This window comes from Thamnophis sirtalis, unplaced genomic scaffold (assembly GCF_051295495.1).
Source record: "Thamnophis sirtalis isolate CommonGarterSnake01/CBP01778 unplaced genomic scaffold, rThaSir2_p1.2 scaffold_4, whole genome shotgun sequence".
Lineage (NCBI taxonomy): Eukaryota > Metazoa > Chordata > Lepidosauria > Squamata > Natricidae > Thamnophis > Thamnophis sirtalis.
Window position 1 is genome coordinate 128,294,859 of NW_028261384.1, and position 24,929 is coordinate 128,319,787.

Sequence of the window (24,929 nt, forward strand, 5' to 3'; positions counted from 1 at the left end):
GAAGGAAGGAAGGAAGGAAGGGGTAATGCTGACCCTCTGCGATTCATTTCCACAAAGTTCTCTTCCTTCTTTTTTATCTGCCAGAAGTTCTCCTTGAAGATAGTCTCAGACATTTTCTACATACAGAGGGAATCATAAAATCAATCCTCCTGGTGTCCAGATGCACAAAGCAGTTACTCTGAGCTGCCCTGTGAGTGATGCTTTCCCTATTCCACATGAGTGGTATCAACCTGGTGACATCATCATCAGTGGGATGATGTCTCACTTGATTTACCATTTCTATCAAACTCTATTCAAACAGCATCCTTTTGTCAACCTTTATGATTCACCAATGTAAATATTTTCCTTTGAATCACCTGACTTATGCCCACAATAGCAAAGAATCATTTATATGACTGTTTATATAGAGTTTTTCATGTATATGTAAGAATTCTTTGTGCTTTGAAAGTGGTGACAGAAGAGGGAACGTTATTTGTGTTTGTTTCATTAACAACATTCTCATGTCAATCATATTTGATTGCATGGGAATTATCAAAAATAAAAAGGCTAAAAAAAATTCAGCTTTGCCACATTTCACATGACAAAAAAAGGTGCTTTTTCAAAAGGCAACTGGATATTCTTGGTTTTTGGTTTGAAAAGATTTCGCTTCTCTTCCAAGAAGCTTCTTGTTCTGGTTCAGTTCTGGTTTAGTTCTGAAGCTTCTTGGATGAGAAGCGAAATCTTTTCAAAGAAAAAAAAATCCCCAAGAAAGTCCAGTTGTTTTTTGGAAATGCACTTTTGGGACAGCCATGACCTGGATGACTGAGAATCTCCATAGACATAAATATTGGAACTTAGTTAAATCTATTGGCATTCTATTTTACTGAACAGGTAAAGAATGGTAGGATAGAGTAAAGATGTTTTAGTATCTCTACCTGCTGCAGCCTATAGTGGACACACATCTTAAATAATGATTCTGGGGGAGCTAAGAATTATGAAATTCCTTCAGAACTGGAAAGATTCAGCTGAGCAAGAAGTATGAGTTTAGAGAGAATTTCACCCTTAATCTATAAATCATTCTAATTCTAGTTCCTAGAAAACTGAGAGAAATTGAATTATTCTTATAAAGGAAACTGAGTGATTCCATATTTACACTTTTCATAACCCTAGAAGCACATCTGTAACACATTAAGATAAGAGATTATGTAAAGGGTTCATTTTTTGGGAAAAACAAGGCTATTCAATGCTAAGTCAGCCTGACATTACTGGAAACTGCCATGGCAGTGTCAGGAAGCTGTCATGATTAGATTGATTGTCTTGTTATGGGGAAAATGACAGGGGATTTCTGGTCTGAGTAGGCAAAAAGTTTATAAAACAGAGTTATGTAAGGGTATGAATGTTACTCCAAATGTATTTTAGCCATGTATTCGGACATATCCAACATTTTTTCTTTCATGATTGAGAATCCTTTTGCAAGTGACTATATACAAATACATTTTAAATAAATATGCTTTGTATTGTTCATGGTCTCCTTGTGCTGAAATGAGAGGTTATTTTTTCTCACAAAAACTAAATCAACTGAGAAAACAACAAGCCATGGCATTCTAGTTTAAACTGAACACTGAAGTTACAATTTCAGAAATTAACATAGTGTGTCTTATGCTGATTAATTTTCAGGAAAAATATTAAAGGAAATAAATTGTGTGCAAAGTATATTTGGACTGATTAGAAAATTAATTAATACTTTACTCAGAAACAGGTTTTTCAATGACCATCTTAATATAATTTGCAAAATGATGAATTATTATTTTTATTTTGAAAAGGTGTGCTCAATCTATTTTCAGTGTAATAACCGAATTCTACCAACATGTCCTTGCCTTGGCCTTTGCTGTGAAAGAGATCAATGCCCCAGATCTTACCCAACATCACTCTTGGGTTCTACATCTATGACAGTTACCTCAATGCAAGGATGACCTATCGTAGCACTCTGGACCTGCTTTTCAAATCCCAGGAATTTGTCCCTAACTACAAGTGTGACAGCCAAAATAATCTCATGGTCATCATTGGAGGATTATGTTCTGATACAACATCTAATTTAGCTGAAGTTGTAAGTTTCTTCAAGATTCCCCAGGTAAGTATGGAGGAGAGACTGTTTGCTAAATCTTGCTGACTGTGAATGAAAGGAATTCACAGTTTTGTAAATAAAAGAGGTTTTTTTTCGGGACCAAGATTCTGCTTCATGCTTTTTAAGGAAGCTTAGGTCAGAATATCAGGAGACTCATATAAACTGAAATAATGCTGTTCCCCCCCCCCCTTGTTGGTAAGTTGAAAAAAAATGAGAGTCCAGAGAAAAATCCTTCAGGGAGCCCCAGGGATCTTTCCCTGAGCATAACAATAGAACTTAGCACTTAGACTTATATACTGCTTTACTGTGCTTTACAGCCCTCTCTTTTTTAACTTTTTATTTTGTTTATACAAACTTCACATCTTTGCAGCACATTACATTTTTTTATCATATCTGTTCTGATTCTTTCATCTATACAAATAAATCTTTTATAGCTATAACTATATACAATATATATATATATATGTGTGTGTGTGTGTGTCTGTCTGTGTGTGTCTGTGTGTGTGTCTGTCTCTCTCTCTCTCTCTCTGTGTGTGTGTCTGTATGTGTGTGTGTCCATTTATATTATTTCATACATTTTTTTTCATTCTATATATAATATTCTATATATACTATGTACAACAGCCTTTACTACAGTTGAGCCATTTTCTATAATATTTATTTGCTACAGTTATCTCGTATTTCTATCTTTTAATCATTTCCAGTTTTGTAGTTGTTTATTAATTTGTTGATCTTTCTTCCTTTCTTTTTTGCTTTCCTGCTTCCCCACGCCCCCTTTCCTCTAGCCAATTATACCATAAATACCATATGGAGTAATATTCAGATTCTTCTTTCTCTTTTAGTTCTTTTAGTTCCGTGAGCCTATCCATCTCTGCACATTCCAATATTTTTTTTATTAATTTTTCTTCTGTTGGTGTATAAATATTTTTCCAGTTTTGTGCAAATGTAATTCTCACTAATGTGATTTTGTGTAGAAGCACTCTCGAAAGGGTTTTACAGAAGTCAGCATATTGTCCCCAACAATCTGGGTCCTCATTTTACCCACCTCAGAAGGATGGAAGGCTGAGTCAACCTTGAACCTGGTGAGATTCGAACTGCCAAATTGCAGCTAGCAGTCAGCTGAAGTAGCCTGCATTACTGCACTGTAACCGCTGTGCCACCTCGGCTCTATATGAATTCAGTAAATAAATAAATAAACTAGACTGTCATGAATGTGAGTTTATTGAAGTCTGGAATTCCACAAACAATTCCATCAACCAAGACATTGACCTACAAGCAGCCTATGAACCCCTGAGATTCAAATCAACCCCACAGCCAACCAGCGATGGCAATGACCCTCAAACAACCCCTCCAACCCCTCCAACCAGCAAAAAAAATCTAGCCTGATGTGACCCACACCTGACCCATCACAACACCTGTCACAAGAGCCTCATCTGACATCACACTTACCTAATGTGACCTTCCTATCACAAGACCTACTGACCATTATTAAATTTGATAAAAGCAATTTAAAATGGAATTGGAATAAAATACAATAATTTAAGATATAGATAAAATATGATAACATTATATTTCAGTGTCACCCCTGCAATATACCCCAACCAGTCCCACATATGCAGATCTCAACCAAACTATTTTGCTTAAGTACTGTGCTGTGTTAAATTTTCAGGTTCTGGTCGAACATAAGATAAGTTGCTTTGATATGGGGATCCCAATGGGTCATTCATTTGGTATATAGACCAAGGCACCTGTCTCCACCCCCTTATATAAGCAACAATCAAATAGAATCAAATAGCTTTGTTCCAGTGATGGGTTCCGGATCCCATTGCAACCGATACAGTGCAATGGGGCCCGGGCCCCCCACATGTACACACACACACACACACACACACACACACACACACACACACATGTGCACACACACACACATGCGTCCTTAACTCTGCAATGCCTCCATGATGCTCCAGCTGCTCGGCGGAGCATCACGCATGTGCCATATGCTCCGTGCGTGGGAGCGCCAAAGAGCTCAAATACAGGTAAGGAGCTCAGGTGGGCAGGTAGGACCTCTGGAGCACCATACCAGAATGGTACCCGGTGCTGCCGGCAGGCACCGGTAGAGTTGTACCGGGGCGTACCGCCTGCAACCCACCACTGCTTTGTCCATTTCAACACTACTCCAAGCGACTTAGAGAAAATTGATTTCCCATGTCCTGTTAGGACTTTTAAGTTATTGACTCAAAGCACATCCAATGTTTCCCATCCTACTTTCATGATATTTGGAGACTCTAGAAAGAGTGCAGAGAAGACCAACAAAGTTTAATAGAAAGAAGGACTAGGGGAGACATGATAGCAGTGTTCCAATATATCAGGGGTTGCCACATAGAAGAGGCAGTCAAACTATTTTCCAAGGCAACTGAGGGTAGAACAAGAAGCAATGGGTGGAAACTAATCAAGGGGAGAAGCAACTTAGAACTGAGGAGAAATTTCCTGACAGTTAGAACAATTAATCAGTGGAACAGTTTGCCTCCAGAAGTTGTGAAAGCCCCAACACTGGAAGTCTTTAAGAAGATGTTGGGTAGCCACTTGTCTAAACAGTATAGAGTTTCCTGTCTAGGCAGCGGGTTGGATTAGAAGAACTCCAAGGTCCCTTCCAACTCTGCTATTGTATTGTATTGTAGTTTGTTTTTGAGCTTTCTGTGACTCTGTGAGGTTCCTGCTTGTTGTCCGACCGGTCACATGTCAACCAAACCACGCCCACCAAACCACACCCTCTTTCACTACTGAAAGAGACCCCAAGGAAGTAAGAGAAATAAATATTAGAATCCACACAGACTTTAAAAATCACAGTGTCACATTTTGGTATGGCAGAGAAAGAAAATCAGCAAGAATTTCAAAGTGTGTCTTTAAATGAATTTCCTGCAACTTGGCATATCCAATTTGAAAATCTTCAGCAAGGCTTAAACTCTCTTAGCATAATTTTGAAACTACAAAGCCAAATACAGGAAGTAAGTATTCATAGGCATTCCACATTGGAGGGAAGATATGAACTCTTTGCTTCTATGAAAACAATTGATTAGTTGAGTTTATATCATCATATGTGTTTGAAATAATTCAAATAAATTCCTTTTCATTTTAATACTTAGAAGAATTTCAGGAAAATAAATCCTTCCTTGGATATATTTAATATGAAAACAAGATAGGAAAATTAAATGTGATTAAAGACTCAATAGAATGCTCCTGGACCTTCTTTTAGCTCACATAAAAATATTGGGTTCTACATTTATGGAAAGCAAAACGAAATGCACAGATACAGTATAGGTGGTACCTTGCTCAACAGTAGTAACTGTGAGAGGGATCTTGGAGTCCTACTTGACAACCATTTAAATAGGAGCCAGTCATGTGCAGCATCTGCCAAAAAAGCCAACACAGATCTAGGCTGCATAAACAGAGGGATACAATCAAGATCAAGTGAAATGTTAATACCACTCATAATGCCTTGGTAAGGCCACACTTGGAATATGGCATCCAGTTTTGGTCACCACAATGTAAAAAAGATGTGTAGAAAGAGTGTAGAGAACAGAAAGATGATTAGAGGACTGGAGTTTAAAACATATAAAGAATGGTTGCAGGAACTGGGTATGTCTAGTTTAATGAAAAGAAGGACTAGGGAAGACATGATAGCAGTGTTCCAATATCTCAGGGGCTGTCACAAAGAAAAGGGAGTCAGACTATTCTCCAGGGCACCTGAGTGTAGAACAAGAAGCAATGGGTGGAAACTAATAAAGGAGAGGAGCAATTTAGAACTAAGGAGAAATTTCCTGACAGTTAGAACAGTTAATCAGTGGAACAACTTGCCCCCAGAAGTTGTAAATGCTCCAACACTGGCAGTTTTTAAGAAGATTGGATAACCATTTGTTTGAAGTGGTGTAGGGATTCCTGCCTGAGCAGGGGGTTGGACTAGAAGATCTCCAAGGTCCCTTCCAACTCTGTTATTTTATTCTATTATAAATATGGCTCATTAGCCCAAGAGGAATTTCAGACCACTAACTCTCTTCAGTTTATTTCATGGTTCCAAAAGAGGACCATTGATGTATTGGGATTACTTCATTAGTTCAAGAAGACATGGAATGGGATTTTTGCTGTTGATAATAACTGAAAATTTCTTAAAATAAGGGAATGTCAAAATATCAATGAATCTCAGTGCTATGCAAAGGAAAGTGAACTGCATTTATTATTCATTATAAAAATAACTTACATTTCAAAAAATGAAGTAATTTTGTATTGCAAATTCCCCTCTGTGCATTTTGTTAGCAAGTGTGCATTTAAACATCGGCCACTTATTCTCTTCATCAAAAACAAAGTAATCATCTCCTACAGGAATCACAATATTTTCTGAACTAGGCAGAAGCATCAAAGACTGCACAGAAGGCTTATTTCAATTCATCAGCAATCAATGTTTCTTGAACCCCAGGGAGATTGGCACAGGGATAATAATGGCTGTGTGTCAGACATTGCTACAGGTTTCCTCTCTCTGTTCCACTCTGCCAGAGTAACTGTTCAAACCCTGATGCTATTCAAGATATGAATTTGTACTCTGGTGAATCTCCTAATACCCAATGGTGGATTTTCTGATTAGTTGCATGCTCAGATATAAACCTTGTATTAGCTATTGGAACAACACAATCTTTATTGTAGAATAGGATGAAAAAGAGATACTTTTTCAAGAATAAAGATGTTACTTCTTCAGATGTTCCTGGTGAAGAAAATAATGACTCTGAGCTGCCCTGCAAGTGATGCTTTCCTTGTTCCACATGAGTGGTACCTACCTGGGGACCTAATCATGGGTGGGATAGTGTCCCACACTTATTACAATCTTTATGAAATTAATTTTAAGGAACATCCTGATATAACATCTGATGACACACCAAAGTAAGGATTATTTTTTAAAAATTTTATATCAGTTCCCCCAAAATTGCTTGAGCCTTGGTGTCACAGTGATTAGAGTGCAGTATTGCAGGCTACTTCTGCTGACTGCCGGCTGCCTAGAATTTGGCAGTTCAAATCTCACCAGGATCAAGATTGACTCAGCTTTCCATCCTTCTGAGGTGGGTAAAATGAGGACCCAGATTGTTGGGGCAATAGGCTGACTCTGTAAATCACTTAGAGAGGACTGCAAAGCAATGTGAAGCAGTATATATGTCTAAGTGCTTATGTGGGGCGGGGAGTGCGAGACCTGGCTGCAACTATCTGAAAGATTAGTCACACAGTCAGATGGATTTGGCATTTTTATCTATCTGTCGAGTCTTTTACAAGGACCTGGATGATGAGGATGAAGATGAGGATAATGATAATGATGATCCAAAAAAAGCAAATGCAAGCTTGGAAGAGAACAGCATGTGGCCACACATTAACTGATGTCAGAAGACGAATATCAAAAAAATATAATGGGATATCAGAAAAACATAAAGGGATATCAGAAAAATATAAAGGGAGAGAAAATAACGTTTGTTAGGTAAGCTCCCCATTTGGAGAGCGAGTACATTCAGCGAAGAGTTGTGAAGGTTGTGCTAGAGAACACACAAACCAGCATACAGAGACACTGCAGTTTAAATAGGCTTTTACTTTCATGGAAATAGAGGTATCAGAATCCATCAAACAGTCCAAGTCATATATAGTTAAGACAGTCAGTCATCAACGTCTTTCAGTTAAGGGATAATCCAAATAACATAGTCCATAATCATACAAACAGTCTGGTACTCAAAGTTTGCTAGCAGTTGCAAAACTTACAATAGCTCACAGCACTTTCAGCTTCCAAAAAACACTCAGATCAGATCAGCCCAGCATCTAACAAACAGAGAGAGCTAACAGTCATTCTGGCTACTTCTTATGGCTGATTGAGGAAAACAGCAACCAATCACATTTTACAGTATGGTTTAAAGAAACAGGTATAGCATTTTTACATGATTTATATATTGCCAATCCAACCATTAGATTATATTCCTAACAACTTTCCACAAGAAAGTGAAACAAAGTAGTTAGCAGATAAGATACAGAATTGTACAGAATCTATAGGTCTAGAATCAACATTCTAACACACCAAAATGTTCCTGCACTTCAGTTTCCACTTGAAATTAATACAAACTGGCATGCCAAGATCATAGTACATTAAGGAAATTGTATAACAGCCTCACTTGTAATGAGTGCTTGGAATATAGCCCTCAGATACAGCAAGCAATGGCTAAATGTGCCTGTATTCATCTTATGTTCTACATAACATCATAACAAAGTTTATGTGCCATTAAGTAGAGAGGGCATTACATTTGAAATGTTTCACCCATAATGGAAGCGTTCATGTATCTTGAAATTCTGTTCTTTGTTATGACCGTAGATGTGATTCAGTAGTTGATTTAGCCCAATTCATTACTGATGTTTTATCCAGTTTCAAATTATAGATCACTGTTCCATTAAAATGACACAATTTTTGTTGGCAGCAGCTAGTTATGACATTGGAAGTATGGTTGGATGTGTAGTGTGTGACTGGACTGCAACTTTTTGTCATTTTATTCTCTTTGGATTGTTGTAGTGCTCTTTTTTCAATATATTTTTTATTATTTTTACATTTAAAACAATGCAGTACCGCGAAATCGGAGATGACTATACATTCATATTATATACAGCTAGTCACAACAATTAACAATTAGCCTACTAAATACATTATCATTCCTTCTATCCAATCATATTAGATCATATCTAACCTTGACCAGGATTCATGTCTATTCGAGTAGAAGGTATATTGCTTTCCCTCTGGGCATCTTTCTCGCCATACATCATAGATATTAAGTTCTTCAGCAAAGTTCTCCTAGCTCCTTTTTTCTTCTTTCCACTTTTGTAGTCCCATTTCTGGTCAACTATAGTATTGTTGTAGTGCTCTTGTGTTTTCACTTTGCATTTAATATGTTTGATACTATATTTTTTTCTATTTAAGCCACTGAAAAGCATACCCATTTCGACTGTGAAGGCATAGAAATATGTTTAATAATGAAGACAATAAAATATCTTTGTTCTAAAGAAATGTCTAAGTGCTATTGTGATTTAAGAGTAAATGGTTCTCAGTATAAATGTAGGCTTTATATCTAATCTATCTTTCAAAAGTTTTTAGTTGTGGGAGAATAAACATTTTATTTACATCAGGGTGAAGTGTTTGTCATATAAGGTATGAAACTTTTGTCTTGTTGTGGCCCACCAGCGGCCAGCAGAGCTGGCAGCAGATTCGGACAGTGAGGAGGTTGGGAAGGAACATGGGCCAGTCCTCGAATCTGGGGAAGGCTCTGATGAGAGCTCTGTGTCAGAGGTGGAGAGTGGTGGCAAAGCCATATGCCAGTTATCAGTTGCCTTCAGAGTCAGACATCAGTGAGGCAGATGAACACTTGGAGCTTGTTCTTAGTGTGCGCATATGCAGAGTTGCCAGACAAAGGGATCAGCTAAAGAACAGAGATCAACTTGGGAGTAAGGCGAGAGGTGGACAATGAATGACCACTCCCAGAGGAAATAAAAGAGGAGCAAATGGGGAGTGGAGTTTGCAGGAGACAATTAGTTCGCTTCATTGGTTTGTGACTCTTTGAGATTCTTTGCCAAGTTTTCCAAACATTGGTTTGTCAGTTTTCCAAGCCAGAGGTCTGTGACAGTAAATCCTCTCTCAAAAGACTTTGCTACATTGAAAGAGCAGAATTCACAGTACATTAATAAAAGGGGCTTTTTCTGGGACCAGGAGTTTACTTCATGCTCTTGGGAAGCCTAGGTCAGAACAGTGCAAAACATCTTTTGAAGGACACTTAGTAAGCATAAAGTAATATTCTTTTTTTAAAAATCTGTATTGTCACACTTAAAAATACATCCATATAGTAAATGACTGATACATGCTGGATTTGTTTATATTCCATTTTTGGGGGGGAAATTTAGAAGCTAAATGGAGTTCCATGAAAAAAAGCACTATTTTTATTTCTTGTAATAGATCTTTATTGCAAATCATGCAAATAATGTAGAAAAGCAAATATGAATTGTGTACAAATTATTCGGTATTTTAGAAAACCTATTACTTTCCTACCTTCATCAGAGAAAGAAATGTTTGTTCTTTCATATAAAAATGATGCCACCTTAGGAGAATTTGACAACTTCCTTTTTCAACTGGGGTATTTAAATCATTTGCAGTGTATTAATCAAATTCTACCAGCACATCCTCGCCTTGGCTTTTGCTGTCAAGGAGATCAATGAAGACTCCCAGATGTTACCTAATGTCACTCTTGGGTTCCACATTTATGACAGTTATTATGATTCAAGGATGACCTATCGTAGCACTCTGGACCTGCTTTTCAAATCTCAGGAATTTGTCCCTAACTACAATTGTGACAGCCAGAAGAATCTCATGGCCATCATTGGAGGATTGGACTTTGTCACATCCTCTTACATAGCTGACATTGTAGGATTCTTCAAGATTCCACAAGTAAGTTCTGAAAGAGTTGAGAAGAAAATTCTTAATCTTATAGTTGTTATGGAATAATTAATGGGCATCAAAGATTAGGCATAGGTTTGTGTTAATATGTTCTGCATGGATTGAGGTCTACTACTAGCATTCTTTCTTGAAAGTAGATTGCCAGTTATAGGAAGTAAGTATCAGGGGTGATTCCATAACTGGGGGAAGATTTGAATGGCTTCAATTAAAACAATTGATCATGTGTTTGAAATATATTCACACAATGAGAACATCCTCAGAATAACAGAATAACATAGTTGGAGGGAGTTTGGTGGTCTTCTAATACAATGTTGTTGCTATGTTCTTAAAAGAATGCTAGGACAACAATGTTCCTTGGATATATTTTATATGAAAACAAGAGAGAAAAATTAAATTGAAACTAAAGACTCAAAAAAATATTACTGGACTTTCTTTCAGCTGACATATGGCACATTACCTCAGGAAAAATTTCAGACCAGTAAGCTCTCTTCATTTTATTTCATGGTCCCAAAAGGGGACCATCAGTACATTGGGATTATCCAACTGCTTCATCATTTCAGGTGGACATGGATTGGGATATTTACTACTGATAACAACAATGGAGATAATTTCTTACAAAAAATGCAGCCCTTACTTTCCCAGAATGGAATCTGCTCAGCATTTATAGAAAGGCTTGCTCCACAACTCCACTTGGAAAGATTCCCAGAATTTTATCAAACAATCAACATTATTTCCATTAATATGATGAATAGCAAAGCCAATGCATTTCTTGTCTATGGAGAACCCACGACAATTATATGGCTAAGATTTGTAACATTTCTGGTTGATCCTGAAAGCAAGGAACTTGCCTTACTTAGAAAGGTTTGGATCATGAGTGCACAGATTGATTTTATACTATCAGGCATTCAAATCACATGGGATCTCCAGATGTTCGATGGGGCTCTTTCCTTCACTGTTCATTCAACAGATGTTGTAGGTTTCAAAGAATTTCTTCAGACCCTCAATCCTCTTTCAGACTACAGAGATGGGTTTCGGCAGAATGTCTGGGAACAGTCATTTGATTGTTCATTTCCAAAACCAGACTTACAAGAAACACACAGTAGGCAGTGCACTGGGGAGATGAAGCTGGAGGATCTTCCTGCACCTATATTTGAAATGAAAATGACTGGGCAGAGCTACAGCATCTACAATGCTGTTCATGCTGTGGCTCATGCTTTACAGGCTCTACACATGCTGGGTTTCAATAGGAAGAAAACTATGGTGAGGAAAAAACCTGATCTTCCAAATCTGCAGCCTTGGCAGGTATTCCCTTTGAATTGGAGTCTCCTTTTATTTCAATGAGCAGTGTAATGAAGAATTATGTTTTGAACCTTTCATGGAAAGTCTTAATATTTTATGTATGTGGAATCAACTTAAGTATGAGAAAAACATAGAAATAAGGTACAATTTATTAACGGAACAAACATGCCTTTAGAAATCCTGGTGCTACATAACTAGAGATTTTTATGAGAAGATAGGAGAATCATATGTTTAAATTGTTGTAGAGTTTCTCCTTGAGCTTCTGGTGGACTAGAAGACCTCCAATGTCCCTTCTAATTCTGTGATGTTGTGTTGTTTAAAACAGATGCAGAAAAACCAGTTTGTGTTGTTATTTTGTCATTTAGGTATTCTGCTATTATGATCATCCAGAAGCTGCTACAAAAATCGTGGTTTTTTTGTGCAATCTATGGTGATTTATCATAGATTGCACAATAAGAGTGAGTTAAAATGATAGTTTACATTGCTTTTTATTGTTGCTTCCAAAAATGATGAATTCTCTAAGAACTTTTTATGTGGTTCATGAACTTTTCAGAATGACAAGCTGAGCTTTCTCTCTTTATCAGAGATTTAGAGGAAAGAAGTGCAGTCCTTCTTAGATGTGGCATGCATAGTTTGAAACAACTCCGGGTTTCCAATAGTCTCTTCTTCTCATTCATCTATCAGAGAATGCTTAAGCCTCATATTCTAAAATCTGACTAAAAGAAATTAATCAGACTCTCAAATAGTGTTCTACCAATGAGGAAAGATTAGATTTGATCTATCTTGAATGAGTGGTTTAAGCAGTAGACATAAAACAGAAATGATGGATTTTACATAAGTCCAAAAGCCTATTTTCATTTAGCTATATTATCCTATATTTACTTAAAATAATAACAAAGCCATAATGAGGTTGACATGTAAATTTCTATGCAACTTTGATTATTAAATTTCTAAATATAGATATTTAATAATAGTTGTTGGAATATGACAAATGAGTGAATGAACTTGATTATGATATTCTCTTTTCTATTATATTGCTATCGATTCTCTCTCTCTCCTATTCTCTTTCAATTAGGTCCATTCATTTCTTCAAGGCATTTCTTTTAACAATTCAGCTGGGGAGAGAGTCTTCCTGAATGAGAAAGGGGAAGCAACTGGTGGCTTTGACTTCACAAACTTGGTCACTTTTCCAAACAGATCCTTTAAGAGAGTAAGAGTGGGAAAGCTGGATCTGGAGGCTCCAAAAGGGAAGGAATTATGGATTGCTGATGATCGGATTGTCTGGAGTCCAGCTTTTAACCAGGTATCAAATTAGTGAATTGACCAAGTCTTAATCCATTAGAATGCCCTATTGAGCTTAGTCTCTTTCAAAATCTGATTTTAAAGAAAAATTGAATATTGTTATCAAATGTTGTTGGTGATCAAGCACTCATCAATTTGACAAAATGAGATTACAATACAAAAGCCATCTTTGCATATTTGGTTTACATTTCCATTTGTAATCACAAGAATAGCCATGTTTCCGTGAGTTAGTCACTAAGGGTTATTATTTTCCCACCCTGACCTTCAAATAGGACCTTTTCTACATCATTGTAGTTTCTACATATTTTTAAGTTGGTGATGAAGTTGATAAATTCAGTATTCTTTTGGGAAGTCAAAAATAATTTCTCTATATAAAGGGTAAATATGATGAAGTGTTCTAAATATCTCCCCTTCAAAACCTTTTTATGATTATCACCAGGTTCCTCCACTTTCTCGATGCAATGATCCCTGTTTACCTGGATCTTGGAAGAAAGGGATTGAGGGGGATCAGTTCTGCTGCTATGACTGTGTTCCATGCCCAGAAGGGAAGATTTCAAATCAAAATGGTAGAGTAGGCATTCTACCATTTTTCATTAGACTTAAACAAAAAATAATAAACTACTGTATTTTTGGAGTATAAGATGCACCTTTCCCTCCTAAAAGAGGGTGACAATTGGGGTGCATCATACACCGAATTTAGCCCCACCCACCCACCAACCCCAACCCTTTGGCCTCTGCCTCCAAGAAATTTACCTCTTTGTAGCAAACAGGGGCTTGCAGAGGCTTAAATAAACTATAGCAATCCATGCAGCCTCTAACAGCTGATGATCGGGAGAAATCGAAAGTGTAACTAGTGTAAGGTGACTAGGTTTTCATATTGGTAAAGAAGGACACCTTTGACCGGGGGGGGGGGTGATTAAAAATTTTATACGGAGCAACAAAAATTTTCATACAACGCAAAAATAGTATTGTAATATTTTTTTTATTTCAACATAACTACAATTTGCAAATATAAATTGTAACTGTTGCCAAACATCAAAATTTTGATCACGTGACCATGAGGATGCTGCAATGGTTGCTAAGTGTGAAAATGGTCGTTAAGTGTGAAAAATGGTCATCAGTCACTTTTTTCAATGCCATTGTAACTTTGGTCACTAAACACATTATACCACCTTTCTTGCCACAGTTCTTAAGTGAATAACTGTAGCTGATAAGTTAGTAACATAAGTGACTCTGGTTTCCCCATTTGACTTTGTCAAAAAGTCACAAAAGGCGATTACATGAGCCCAGGACACTGAAACCATCATAAATATGAATCTGTTGCCAAACATCAAAATTTTGATCACGTGACCATGAGGATGCTGCAATGGTCGCTAAGTGTGAAAATGGTCGCTAAGTGTGAAAAATGGTAATCAGTCACTTTTTTCAATGCCATTGTAACTTTGGTCACTAAACATATTATACCACCTTTCTTGCCACAGTTCTTAAGTGAATAACTGCAGCTGGTATTTTGTATTTTGGATAGAATCTTTTTTTAAATAGTCTAAGACAATTAAAAAAAAAAGAATCCACAAAGAATAAATTGAAGTAAAACATTTCAAACTATTCCACACAGAATAAATTGAAGTAAAACTATTTTTAAAAATTCTATGCAAATACATTTCAAAGTATTGTGCATAGAATTTTTAAAATGATTTATTTCAATTTATTTTGGATAGAATCTTTTTTTAAATAGTCTAAGACAATTTAAAAAAAGAATCCACACAGAATAAAACTATTTAAAAAAATCTTATGCACAATAAATAAAATATTATTTTAAAATACATTAAAAAAATAAAAGAAAATAAACCCGGCTCACTTACCAGCAGGCAGGCACTCCAAGTCAATCCAGAATAATGTAGATGTTAATACAAAGAACTGAGCAAATTAAAATGGTGAAATTAGTCCCAGGGAAATATTGTTCAAAGAAACCTTGCCATCATTTTTCCCACACGAGCTGACACCTCCAACCTCCAGTTCAGTTCAGTTCAGTTGTGTTTATTTATAGGCCGCCCTTTTCCCTGGGGGGACTCAGGGCGGCTAACAACTTATGGGAGGGGAAGACATACAATAACATAAAAATACAGTGTGTAGTTAAGATCAAACAACATTCATTCAACATTCGGGCGGGGGCAAACTATGATCTTTACCCCCAGGCCTGGCGGGATAGCCAGATCTTGAGGGCTGTGCAGAAGGTCTGAAGGGTGGTGAGGGTACGAATCCCCACGGGGAGATCGTTCCAGAGGGTCGGAGCTGCTACAGAAAAGGCTCTCCTCCGCGTAGTTGCCAGCCGACACTGGCTGGCAGATGGCACTCGGAGGAGGCCTAATCTGTGGGATCTTATGGGTCGGGAGGAGGTAATTGGCAGAAGGCGGTCTCCCAAGTACGCAGATCCACTACCATGAAGGGCTTTATAGGTAGTAAGAAGCACCTTGAAGTGCACACGGAGGCCAACAGGTAGCCAGTGCAGCTCGCGGAGGATAGGTGTTATGTGGGCGAACCGAGGTGCACCCACGATCACTCGCGCGGCCGCATTCTGGACTAGCTGAAGCCGCCGAGTGCTCTTCAAGGGCAGCCCCATGTAGAGCACGTTGCAGTATTCCAGCCTAGAGGTCACGAGGGTGCGAGTGACTGTTGTGAGAGCCTCCCGATTCAGGTAGGGCCGCAACTGGCGCACCAGGCGAACCTGGGCAAATGCCCCCCTGGTCACAGCCGACAGGTGGTGATCAAAAGTCAGCTGTGGATCCAGGAGGACTCCCAAGTTGCGAACCCTGTCTGAGGGGTGTAAATTTTGACCCCCCAGCCTGATCGTTGGAACACTAGCCAAATTTTTGGGAGGGAAACACAACAGCCACTCGGTCTTTTCTGGGTTGAGTACAAGCTTGTTAGCCCGCATCCAGTCCCTAACGGCTTCAAGGCCCCGGTTCATCACGTCCACCGCTTCATTGAGTTGGCACGGGGCGGACAGATACAGCTGCGTATCGTCCGCATATTGGTGGTATCTTATCCCGTGCCTCCGAATGATCTCGCCCAGCGGTTTCATGTAGATGTTAAATAGTACGGGGGACAGGACCGACCCCTGCGGCACCCCATATGATAGGGGCCTCGTGGTCGATCTCTGACCCCCGACCAACACCGACTGCGACCTGTCCGAGAGGTAGGAGGAGAACCACTGTAAAACAGTGCCTCCCACCCCCACCTCCCGCAGTCGTCGCAGAAGGATACCATGGTCGATGGTATCGAAAGCCGCCGAGAGGTCGAGGAGAACCAAGATGGAGGCATGGCCTCCATCCCTGGCTCTCCAGAGATCATCGGTCAATGCGACCAAAGCGGTTTCTGTGCTGTAACCAGGTCTGAAGCCGGACTGGAAGGGGTCCAGGTAATCGGCTTCCTCCAAGGACCGCTGGAGCTGGTAGGCCACCACCTTCTCAACAACCTTCCCAATAAAGGGGAGGTTGGAGACTGGACGATAGTTGTAAGTACGGCTGGATCCAAAGATGGTTTCTTCAGGAGGGGTCTCACCACCACCGTTTTAAGTGCGGCGGGGAAGTGCCCCTCCCGAAGCGAGGCGGTAATAACCGCTTGGATCCAGCCCCGTGTCACCTCCCTGCTGTTAGCAACCAGCCAGGAGGGACACGGGTCCAGTACGCAGGTGGAGGCACTCACAGCCCTCATGGCCTTGTCCACGTCCCCGGAAGTAACATCCTGAAACTCAACCCAGCAATGGTCAACCAAATCATCCTCTCGTGCCTCTGCTGGCTCTGCAAAGGTGGAGTCCAAATCCGACCGAAACCGAGCAACTTTGTCCGCCAAGAACTGGGCATAATCCTCAGCCCTACCCTGCAAGGGGTCCCCCGTATCCCTCTTATTTAAGAGGGAGCGGGTTATCCTAAACAGGGCGGCTGGACGAGACTCGGCGGACGCAACCAAGGTGGCAATATAAGATCTCTTTGCTGCCCTAAGTGCCCTGATGTAATCTTTGGTGCAGGTTGTTAAGAGTGCTCGGTTCGGTTCGGATTTATCGGACCTCCACAAGTGCTCTAGGCGTCTCCTCCGGCGCTTCCTCTCCCGGAGCTCCTCGGTGAACCAAGGAGGCCTCCGGGATCCGCCGCCTCGGAGGGGCCGTAGTGGCGCAATCCGGTCGAGGGTCTCCGATGCTGCCGAATGCCAGGCGGCAGCCAGAGTCTCTACCGGACTGTGTGCGAGAGCATCAGGAATAACCCCAAGCTCCGTCTGGAACCTCAAAGGGTCCATAAGTCGCCTGGGGCGGAACCACTTGGTCGGTTCCTCCTCCCTACAGTGGGGGTTTGGTCTTCGGAAGTCAAGCCTCAGTAGGCAGTGGTCTGACCACGACAGGGGTATGATCTCATTACCCCTCAGACCAAGATCACAAGTCCACTGCTCCGAGAGGAATACGAGGTCGAGCGTGTGACCCGCAGAGTGAGTTGGGCCTCGAATTATCTGGGTCAAGCCCATGGCTGTCATGGAAGCCATGAACTCCTGCACCCCATCCGAGTGTTCACCGAGCGTAGGCAAATTGAAATCCCCCAGGACCATAAGCCTGGGGAACTCAACTGCCAGCTCGGCTACCAACTCGAGGAGCGAGGGGAGGGCTGCTGCAACGCTGTTGGGAGGCAGGTACGTTAGCAGCAGACCCACTTGACCCTTGAGGTCCAGCTTCACCAGCAGGCACTCACACCCGACAAGCTCCGGAGCAGGGATCCTACGAGGAACCAAAGACTCCCGAATAACAATAGCCACACCCCCACCCCTTCCCTGAGCTCTCGGCTGATGAAGCACCTGAAATCCTTCTGGGCACATCTCTACGAGGGGGACTCCTCCCTCCAGGCCCAGCCAGGTTTCAGTAATACATGCCAGGTCTGCCCCCTCGTCTAAAATTAAGTCCCGGACGAGGGGAGCCTTGTGAACAACAGACCTGGCATTTAGCGACAACAGCCGGAGACCAGGGTCCTGACTACTCGCGCCATCTGGCCTCGGAGTGGGACCCATAGGGCCGGAAGGAGGGATCGCTGTAACATAGCGAACCCTCCTTCCCCGGTAATGGCCAGCCCTAAAGTCCCCGCCATATCTGCCCCTCCCCGTTATGACCGTAATGCTCCGACCCACTCCCGTGTCCGTGGTTCCCCCAACCACACCTATAGCTCCCGCGTTCCCGGTCAGGCCCTCCGAATCAGACACACTCATTCGTTCACTCAGACAGTCCCCACGTAATAATTAAAAACACACAAATACAACAATATAGGATAATAAAAGTGGGCGCTTTCACTCAATCACATGCAGTCTCATACACTCAACATACCAAAAATAAAAAATTTTAATTTAAAAATTAAAAATTGCGCAATGTGCAAAAAGCGTATAAGGCTTATATAAGGTCTTAATTGTCTTAATCTTCTCTTCTACAAATCTGGTGGGAGTTCTGGCAAGAGTTCATTGAGTTCAATGGGGGGGAGCAGTCCAGAGAGGGGTATTCCGTCCCTCTCCCTTCCTCCACGTCCCAGAAACTGTGCCCTAAGCTGGAAGGGTTTCCTCTGAAAGGGCTGAGATGACATCTCTGGGCCTCCATAGATAATAATAAACCCACAAGGTGGCCAGATTGCAAGTCCAGGCATCCAGCTGCTGTAAATAAATAAAGGGGGCCAGGTGGCAGAGAGGCCCCGAAGCCGTGGAAAAATTCACACAGGACAGGCCACACCAAAGGGAAGGCCAGTTCAAATGGGGCGAAGGGGGGGGCATCCAATAGGGGCCACGAAGGCAGCAAAGACAACTCCCCAATCTCGCCCAGTATTCTGCCAAGGCAGCCCCTTATCTGGGATAGTCTAGAGTTCGTATAGTCTATAGTTCGTATGGCATAGGAGAGCAAACAAAGATTGTTAAAAGGAGCCGAGGGCGCCACGTTTCGCAAGCCAGTAGAGCCGATAGAACAGGGGGGGGGGCGCTTAAAGAGGCAGCGGTCACAGCAAGCAAGCCGACCGCCCAGCTTCGTCCAGCGCCGTTTCAAATCACCTACCGCCTCCCCAGAATTAGAGTTACAGCTGCCAAGCACCTTCCAAGGCTCCTCATAGTCGACGGAGGGAACGAGGCTAAGATTGTAAGAAGAAGCCTCCAAAGACGGCGCCGTCAGCGCGCCGCCGCCATGATCTTGGTTTATGCCGCCGAACGTTGTCAGAAATTCTGCGGGTAATTTCCTTGTCAGAAATGCTGCGGGTAATTTCCTGGCCCCAAGGCTGCTCAGTCGCGACAACTCTCCAAATAAACGATGGTTCAGGTACCCCAAATGTCGCTCTCCCGCTGGGGCTCCCTCCTGCATAATTTCGAGCCAGGTCGTTAGTGTTTTTTGGGTGTTTTCCGCTCACCCAGACCGGAGAGAAGAAGATAGCGGCCATTCGCCTCGCACATGCGCCATAAGGATGCCCCCCCCCTGGGAAATCCAGGAAGGAACAGTCACTACTACTCTAGCCAAAGTGTTTCCTGGAGCTCTATGGTACTGGGTCATCTTTTCTTATAAAAGTAAGTAAAGGGGACGGGGGTGGGGGTTTCTATTTTCTTGCTTTAACGTTTTAATATCTTCAATGAAAGTACTGAGACAGAGAGAGAGGTTAGACAGAGTGTCTTTTGTCTTGCCCCGGTTAGGATTTCTTAAGCAAAACCACTGCGCTTTCAACCTGAAGCCAGAAAATCGGGACTTTTTAAAAATGCAGTGGGACACAGGACAAATTGTTAGAAATCGTGACTGTCCTGCCAAAATTGGGATGTCTGGTCACCTTAAACTAGCCGTTTGCTCCACATGGCAAATTGCTGGGAGGCAGATTTTTTTTTCTTGTGCTAATCAGGCTGTTTGCTGCAAGGAGGTAAGTCAACAACTCTAAATGCCTGTAGAATGTTCAAATTGTTAGACATTTTTTTAAACACTGCTTTATTATTGTTCTAGACAACTTAACAAAATGAAGAAGGTTTTTAAAATAAATGCTTGATCTGAAGAGGCCCATTGCTATTGTTTTAAAAAGTGCTATACTTTTAAATAGCAGAGAATAACTATACTTTCAGAAAGCACATCAATTTTAACAGCATCTGTACAAGTATAGTCAGAAATATAACACTACAAACAGTATTGTTCGTACTGTTTGTTGCAAGGAGGCAAATTGCTGGGAGTTAGAGGCAGAAGCAGATATTTTTCCCTTGTTTTCCTCCCCAAAATCTAGGTGTGTCTTATACTTTGGAGCATCTTATACTCCAAAAAATATGGTGCTTGTTAGTAATTTAATACTTGCATAAAATTAATGAGCTGACTTTGAGTATTTTAGAATGCAACTAGATATATAAAAATGTGTGTGTGTGTGTGTGTGTGTGTGTGTGTGTGTGTGTGTGTGTGTTCCAGCATAACTCTGGAATGTCTCCAGCAATTTCAGCCAAACCTGGTACACAGGTGACTTACTCTTTGGAAACAAAATCTGTGGTGGTAAGACACCCCTAATACCACTTTGTATGTGTGCTGTTCAGGCTTATACTGCTGGTTTGGTCAAGGATGCAATTCGTGCACACACACGCTTGATGCGCACTATGAACACATGTGCAGTACTAAAAAAGCTTCTGTGCATGTGCAGAACCAAAGAACAAATGGCACTGCTTATGGCATCGCTGAGAGAACCAGTTTGGGGCATGGCAGGCCAGGTTACTACCTTCTCGGCCGAACCAGTCCGAACTGGCAGGAACCCACCTCTGGTTCTGTTACAATACAGCTAGTTGTGCGTTCAAATGACTTCTACAGAACTGCCATAAACTGGCTTCTACTGTACAGCTTCACAGTACTCCACAAGGGGCTCCCTCTTGTAAGGGGGAAAATTCAACATTAGAAATTATGTTTCATCCTGACATTTCCCTCCTATAAATAAATGCCAGGGCAACAGCAGGTTATTAGCTAGTAGATGGTAAAACTCCTTTACTTTTCTTCCAGATATGAAAGATTGCTTTGAGTGTTCAGAAGATCATTATCCAAATAAAGAAAAGAAAGGATGTATCTTGAAACTGGTAGTCTTTCTAACTTTTGAAGAAACCTTAGGAATTGGTTTATCCACAGCAGTTCTTTGTTTCTTCCTCTTGACTTCTTGGGTACTTGGAACTTTTATTAAGTATAGGGATACTCCCATTGTTAAAGCCAACAACAGGTCCCTCACCTACATCCTGCTTAACTCTCTTCTGCTCTGTTTTCTCTCCTCTTTCTTCTTTGTCAGCCAGCCTGGAAAAGTGACCTGCCTGCTCCGACAACCAACTTTTGGCATCACTTTTTCAGTGGCCATTTCTAGTGTACTGGCCAAAACCATCACTGTGGTTGTGGCTTTCATGGCCACTAAACCAGGATCTCAGATGAGGAAATGGGTGGGGAAAAGATTGGCCTTTTCTATTGTCCTCTCATGCTCTCTCTTACAATTATGTATTTGTATCTTTTGGTTGTCAACATTTCCCCCATTCCCTGAATTGGACATGCACTCAGAGCTCCAAGAAATGATTTTACAGTGCAATGAGGGTTCATCTTCCTTTTTCTACTGTGTCTTGGGCTACATGGGTATCTTGGCCATTGCCAGCTTTATTGTGGCTTTCCTTGCCCGTAAATTACCTAACAGCTTTAACGAAGCCAAGTTCATCACCTTCAGCATGTTGGCCTTTTGTAGTGTGTGGATCTCCTTCTTTCCAGCCTATCTGAGCACAAAAGGAAAAACCATGGTGGCTGTGGAGGTCTTCTCCATCTTGTCCTCCAGTGCTGCATTACTGGGATGCATATTCCTCCCAAAATGCTATATCATTGTTTTGCGGCCCGACCTCAACCACAAGGAGCAACTCACAAAGAAGTATTAGTTCATCATGTGATATTTCTGGCTCAGAGAAATTGCCTAAAAAAAAGAAATGGAAAGAATGATGTCTATAGGACATCATGTATATAAAGTTATAGGAAAAGTTATTTTTTATTAAATATAGAAGTATTTGTGTATGATATTAGTGTATAATATTAGTGATTATTAAGATTTATAATGATTGTCGATTCCAAAAGAAATGCTCCTGTTGGTATGTTTACACCATTTTCCTAGATTCTTTAATCAAGTCCTTTCTTCTTTTTAACACATCCATTGAATTTGAGATTGGTCATCTAGCTTTCTTGTTCCCTGTTAGGATCTTTCAGATATTGGCTCAAATGATGTCTAATGTTTGCAGAGATATGTTCCTCGTTTGTATACTATCCATTCCCAAAGTGTTATATAAAAATCAGTAAAAAGCTGATTACCATTTTATGAACATATATTTAACACAGTATCATAGGATATCAATTTTAGATTTGTTAGGGTTCTTTCAAGTGTAAAATGTTTTGAGTTTGTGAATCTTTAAAAAAAGGCTGAGCATTATTTTAGGACATTCCTCTGTTTGGACTTAAGCAATAGATCAGATTAGTTGAAGTTTATTATGAGTGGATCTGTTTTTTTTCCCCTGTTTTACATTGATTTCCACTATAAAATATATATCTAATATAAGCAATGTAAATAACCAGCATTGCATCTGACCTACAAGCAGAAGCAGTGTCTGACCACACAACTCTCTTGCAAATTGTGCCCAATTTGTGCAACTTTGCAGCAGTCCAACTATATATATATATTGCCAGCCAAGAAGTGGAAATTCTTCTCAAAGGGAGGTTGAAACCAAATATCCTCCTGACCAATTGATCCATGTGGCTGAGTCTTCTCCAAAGGATTTACGCTGCTAATTCAAGCCAATTTTAATAAACATAGCAGTAAACAGAAAGATCTGTGATTTGTCTGGCAATGAATTCCAACCTCCCGCCCCCCAAGTCTGCCAACCCAGAAATGAGAAAATGGCTCCTGCAAGGTTTGATTTTGTATTATTTGGAGCACTGTCAAAGAGCACACATTGCATAGATTGTGCAGTATAGCATCCACTGTTGCATAGTCAGCTTCTAGATCAGATGGCATTCTGGTGTTTTCCCCTTGTTCCCCAGTAATCAATTTTAAATTTTAAAAGCAGAGATTATTATCAGACAGAAAAGCAGCTCCACAAATCAAGGTTCAACCAATCTAATTTATTGCTTAATGTCAATGCAGAGGAATATACTCAAATAATGTATATTGTAAATAATATACTCAGACATGATTTCACAACGAACAACAATAGATGTTGTTAGTGCATTGATGGGTGATTTTTGAGAGTGCTAGGTGTCTAGAAATTCCCTAGCATTTCTGGACTTTGCCTGGTCTAAGATTGTTACATTTTCCCAATTGAAACTATCAATAAATATTTTGTGAAATTAAAGAATTTTCTTCATGTCTTCTGACTGCATTCTTCCAGTCTTCTGCCTCTTTGTCCTACATAGTGGCTGTTGCAGTTCTCACATTATATGCTCACATCAGAGTGGTATTCAGCCATTTCTGAGAGATAGTTTGGAGAAGCAGCAAATAGGCCTTTATCCTGCCTTCACTGCATATAATGATGGTTTCATTTGAACCTGGGCTATATTACATACTAGGCAGAGATCTTAGCCATTAGGCCACAGGCTCTTATCCATTATCAGCGAAGCCAGGGTGAAAGGTATCTATTAGATTTTTTTTTACAACCCCCGGTATGCCCAAATATGGGAGGAAGATCACTACTTCCATTCTCTGTCCTTCGGCTCGTCACAAGAGACCATTCAGGCAGAAACCCAATTTTTATATATATACACACCATATATATATACACACACCATATATATATACACACCATATATATATATATACACACCATATATATATACACACCATATATATATACACACCATATATATATATATACCATGATTGAAATAATGTATCTGTCACTTTAAATGCTCAAGTGAGTTGTGATTGGATGCTGTTGCTTTAATCGTCCATAAGATGGAGTAGGAACTACTAATGGTTGTTCCTGGTTGTTCCTGTATGTTCTCCGTGCTTGTTATTGGAGTTGAATACTGTATATTGGATGGTGGCTACTCTGTATGTTAGTTACCTGTCTACATGGTGAATCGTGAGATGAGCATCTGTAAACCAATGTGTTGTATCATAGAATGGTTCCTCCTAATGAGCCCAAGCAAATCAGAACTCCAAGGCTGGAATCTTCCTCAATATTCATAAATATTTCCCAGGGTTTTAACATAGTTAAAATACAAAATGTTTCTCTCTTGAAGTGTAAATGATCTCATTGTCCAATAAAATGAATTAGCTGGCTCCTTAGGCACTCCCTTTCTTGTTATACTGACACTTATGGAAATGACCTCAGTTCCAAAGAGAAAGACTCGTGCTTTGCCTGGCAAGGCATTCCAACCTCTCCCCCCACCACCACCAGTGTCTGCCAACCAAGAAATGAGAAAATGGCTCCTGCCATGTTTTGGTTTGAAGTTGACATATATAGGATGCACCAAATTCTGCATCTTTTGTATTATTTGGAACATTGTCAAAGGGAACAAACTGCATAAATTGTGCAGCATAACATCCACTGTTGCATGGTCAGCTGCTACTTCTGCTTCTAGATCAGATAGCATTCTGATGTTTCCCTTTGTTCCCCCAGTAAACAATTTTGGAGGGGAGATTAATATCAGACAGGAAAAAAAACAGCTCCACACATCAAAGCTAAAATAATCTA

At 40.4% G+C, this 24,929-nt stretch overlaps 1 protein-coding gene across 1 annotated transcript; it reads left to right on the forward strand.

Annotated features, from left to right (window-relative positions):
* Positions 1-1,882: 1,882 nt before the first annotated feature.
* LOC148046504 (vomeronasal type-2 receptor 26-like) lies at positions 1,883-11,954 on the forward strand. The gene is made up of 4 exons (XM_087714792.1): positions 1,883-2,110; positions 6,852-7,033; positions 10,313-10,604; positions 11,052-11,954. The coding sequence occupies exons 1-4, from the start codon at positions 1,883-1,885 to the stop codon at positions 11,952-11,954; spliced, it is 1,605 nt and encodes a 534-aa protein (XP_087570918.1).
* Positions 11,955-24,929: the final 12,975 nt, after the last annotated feature.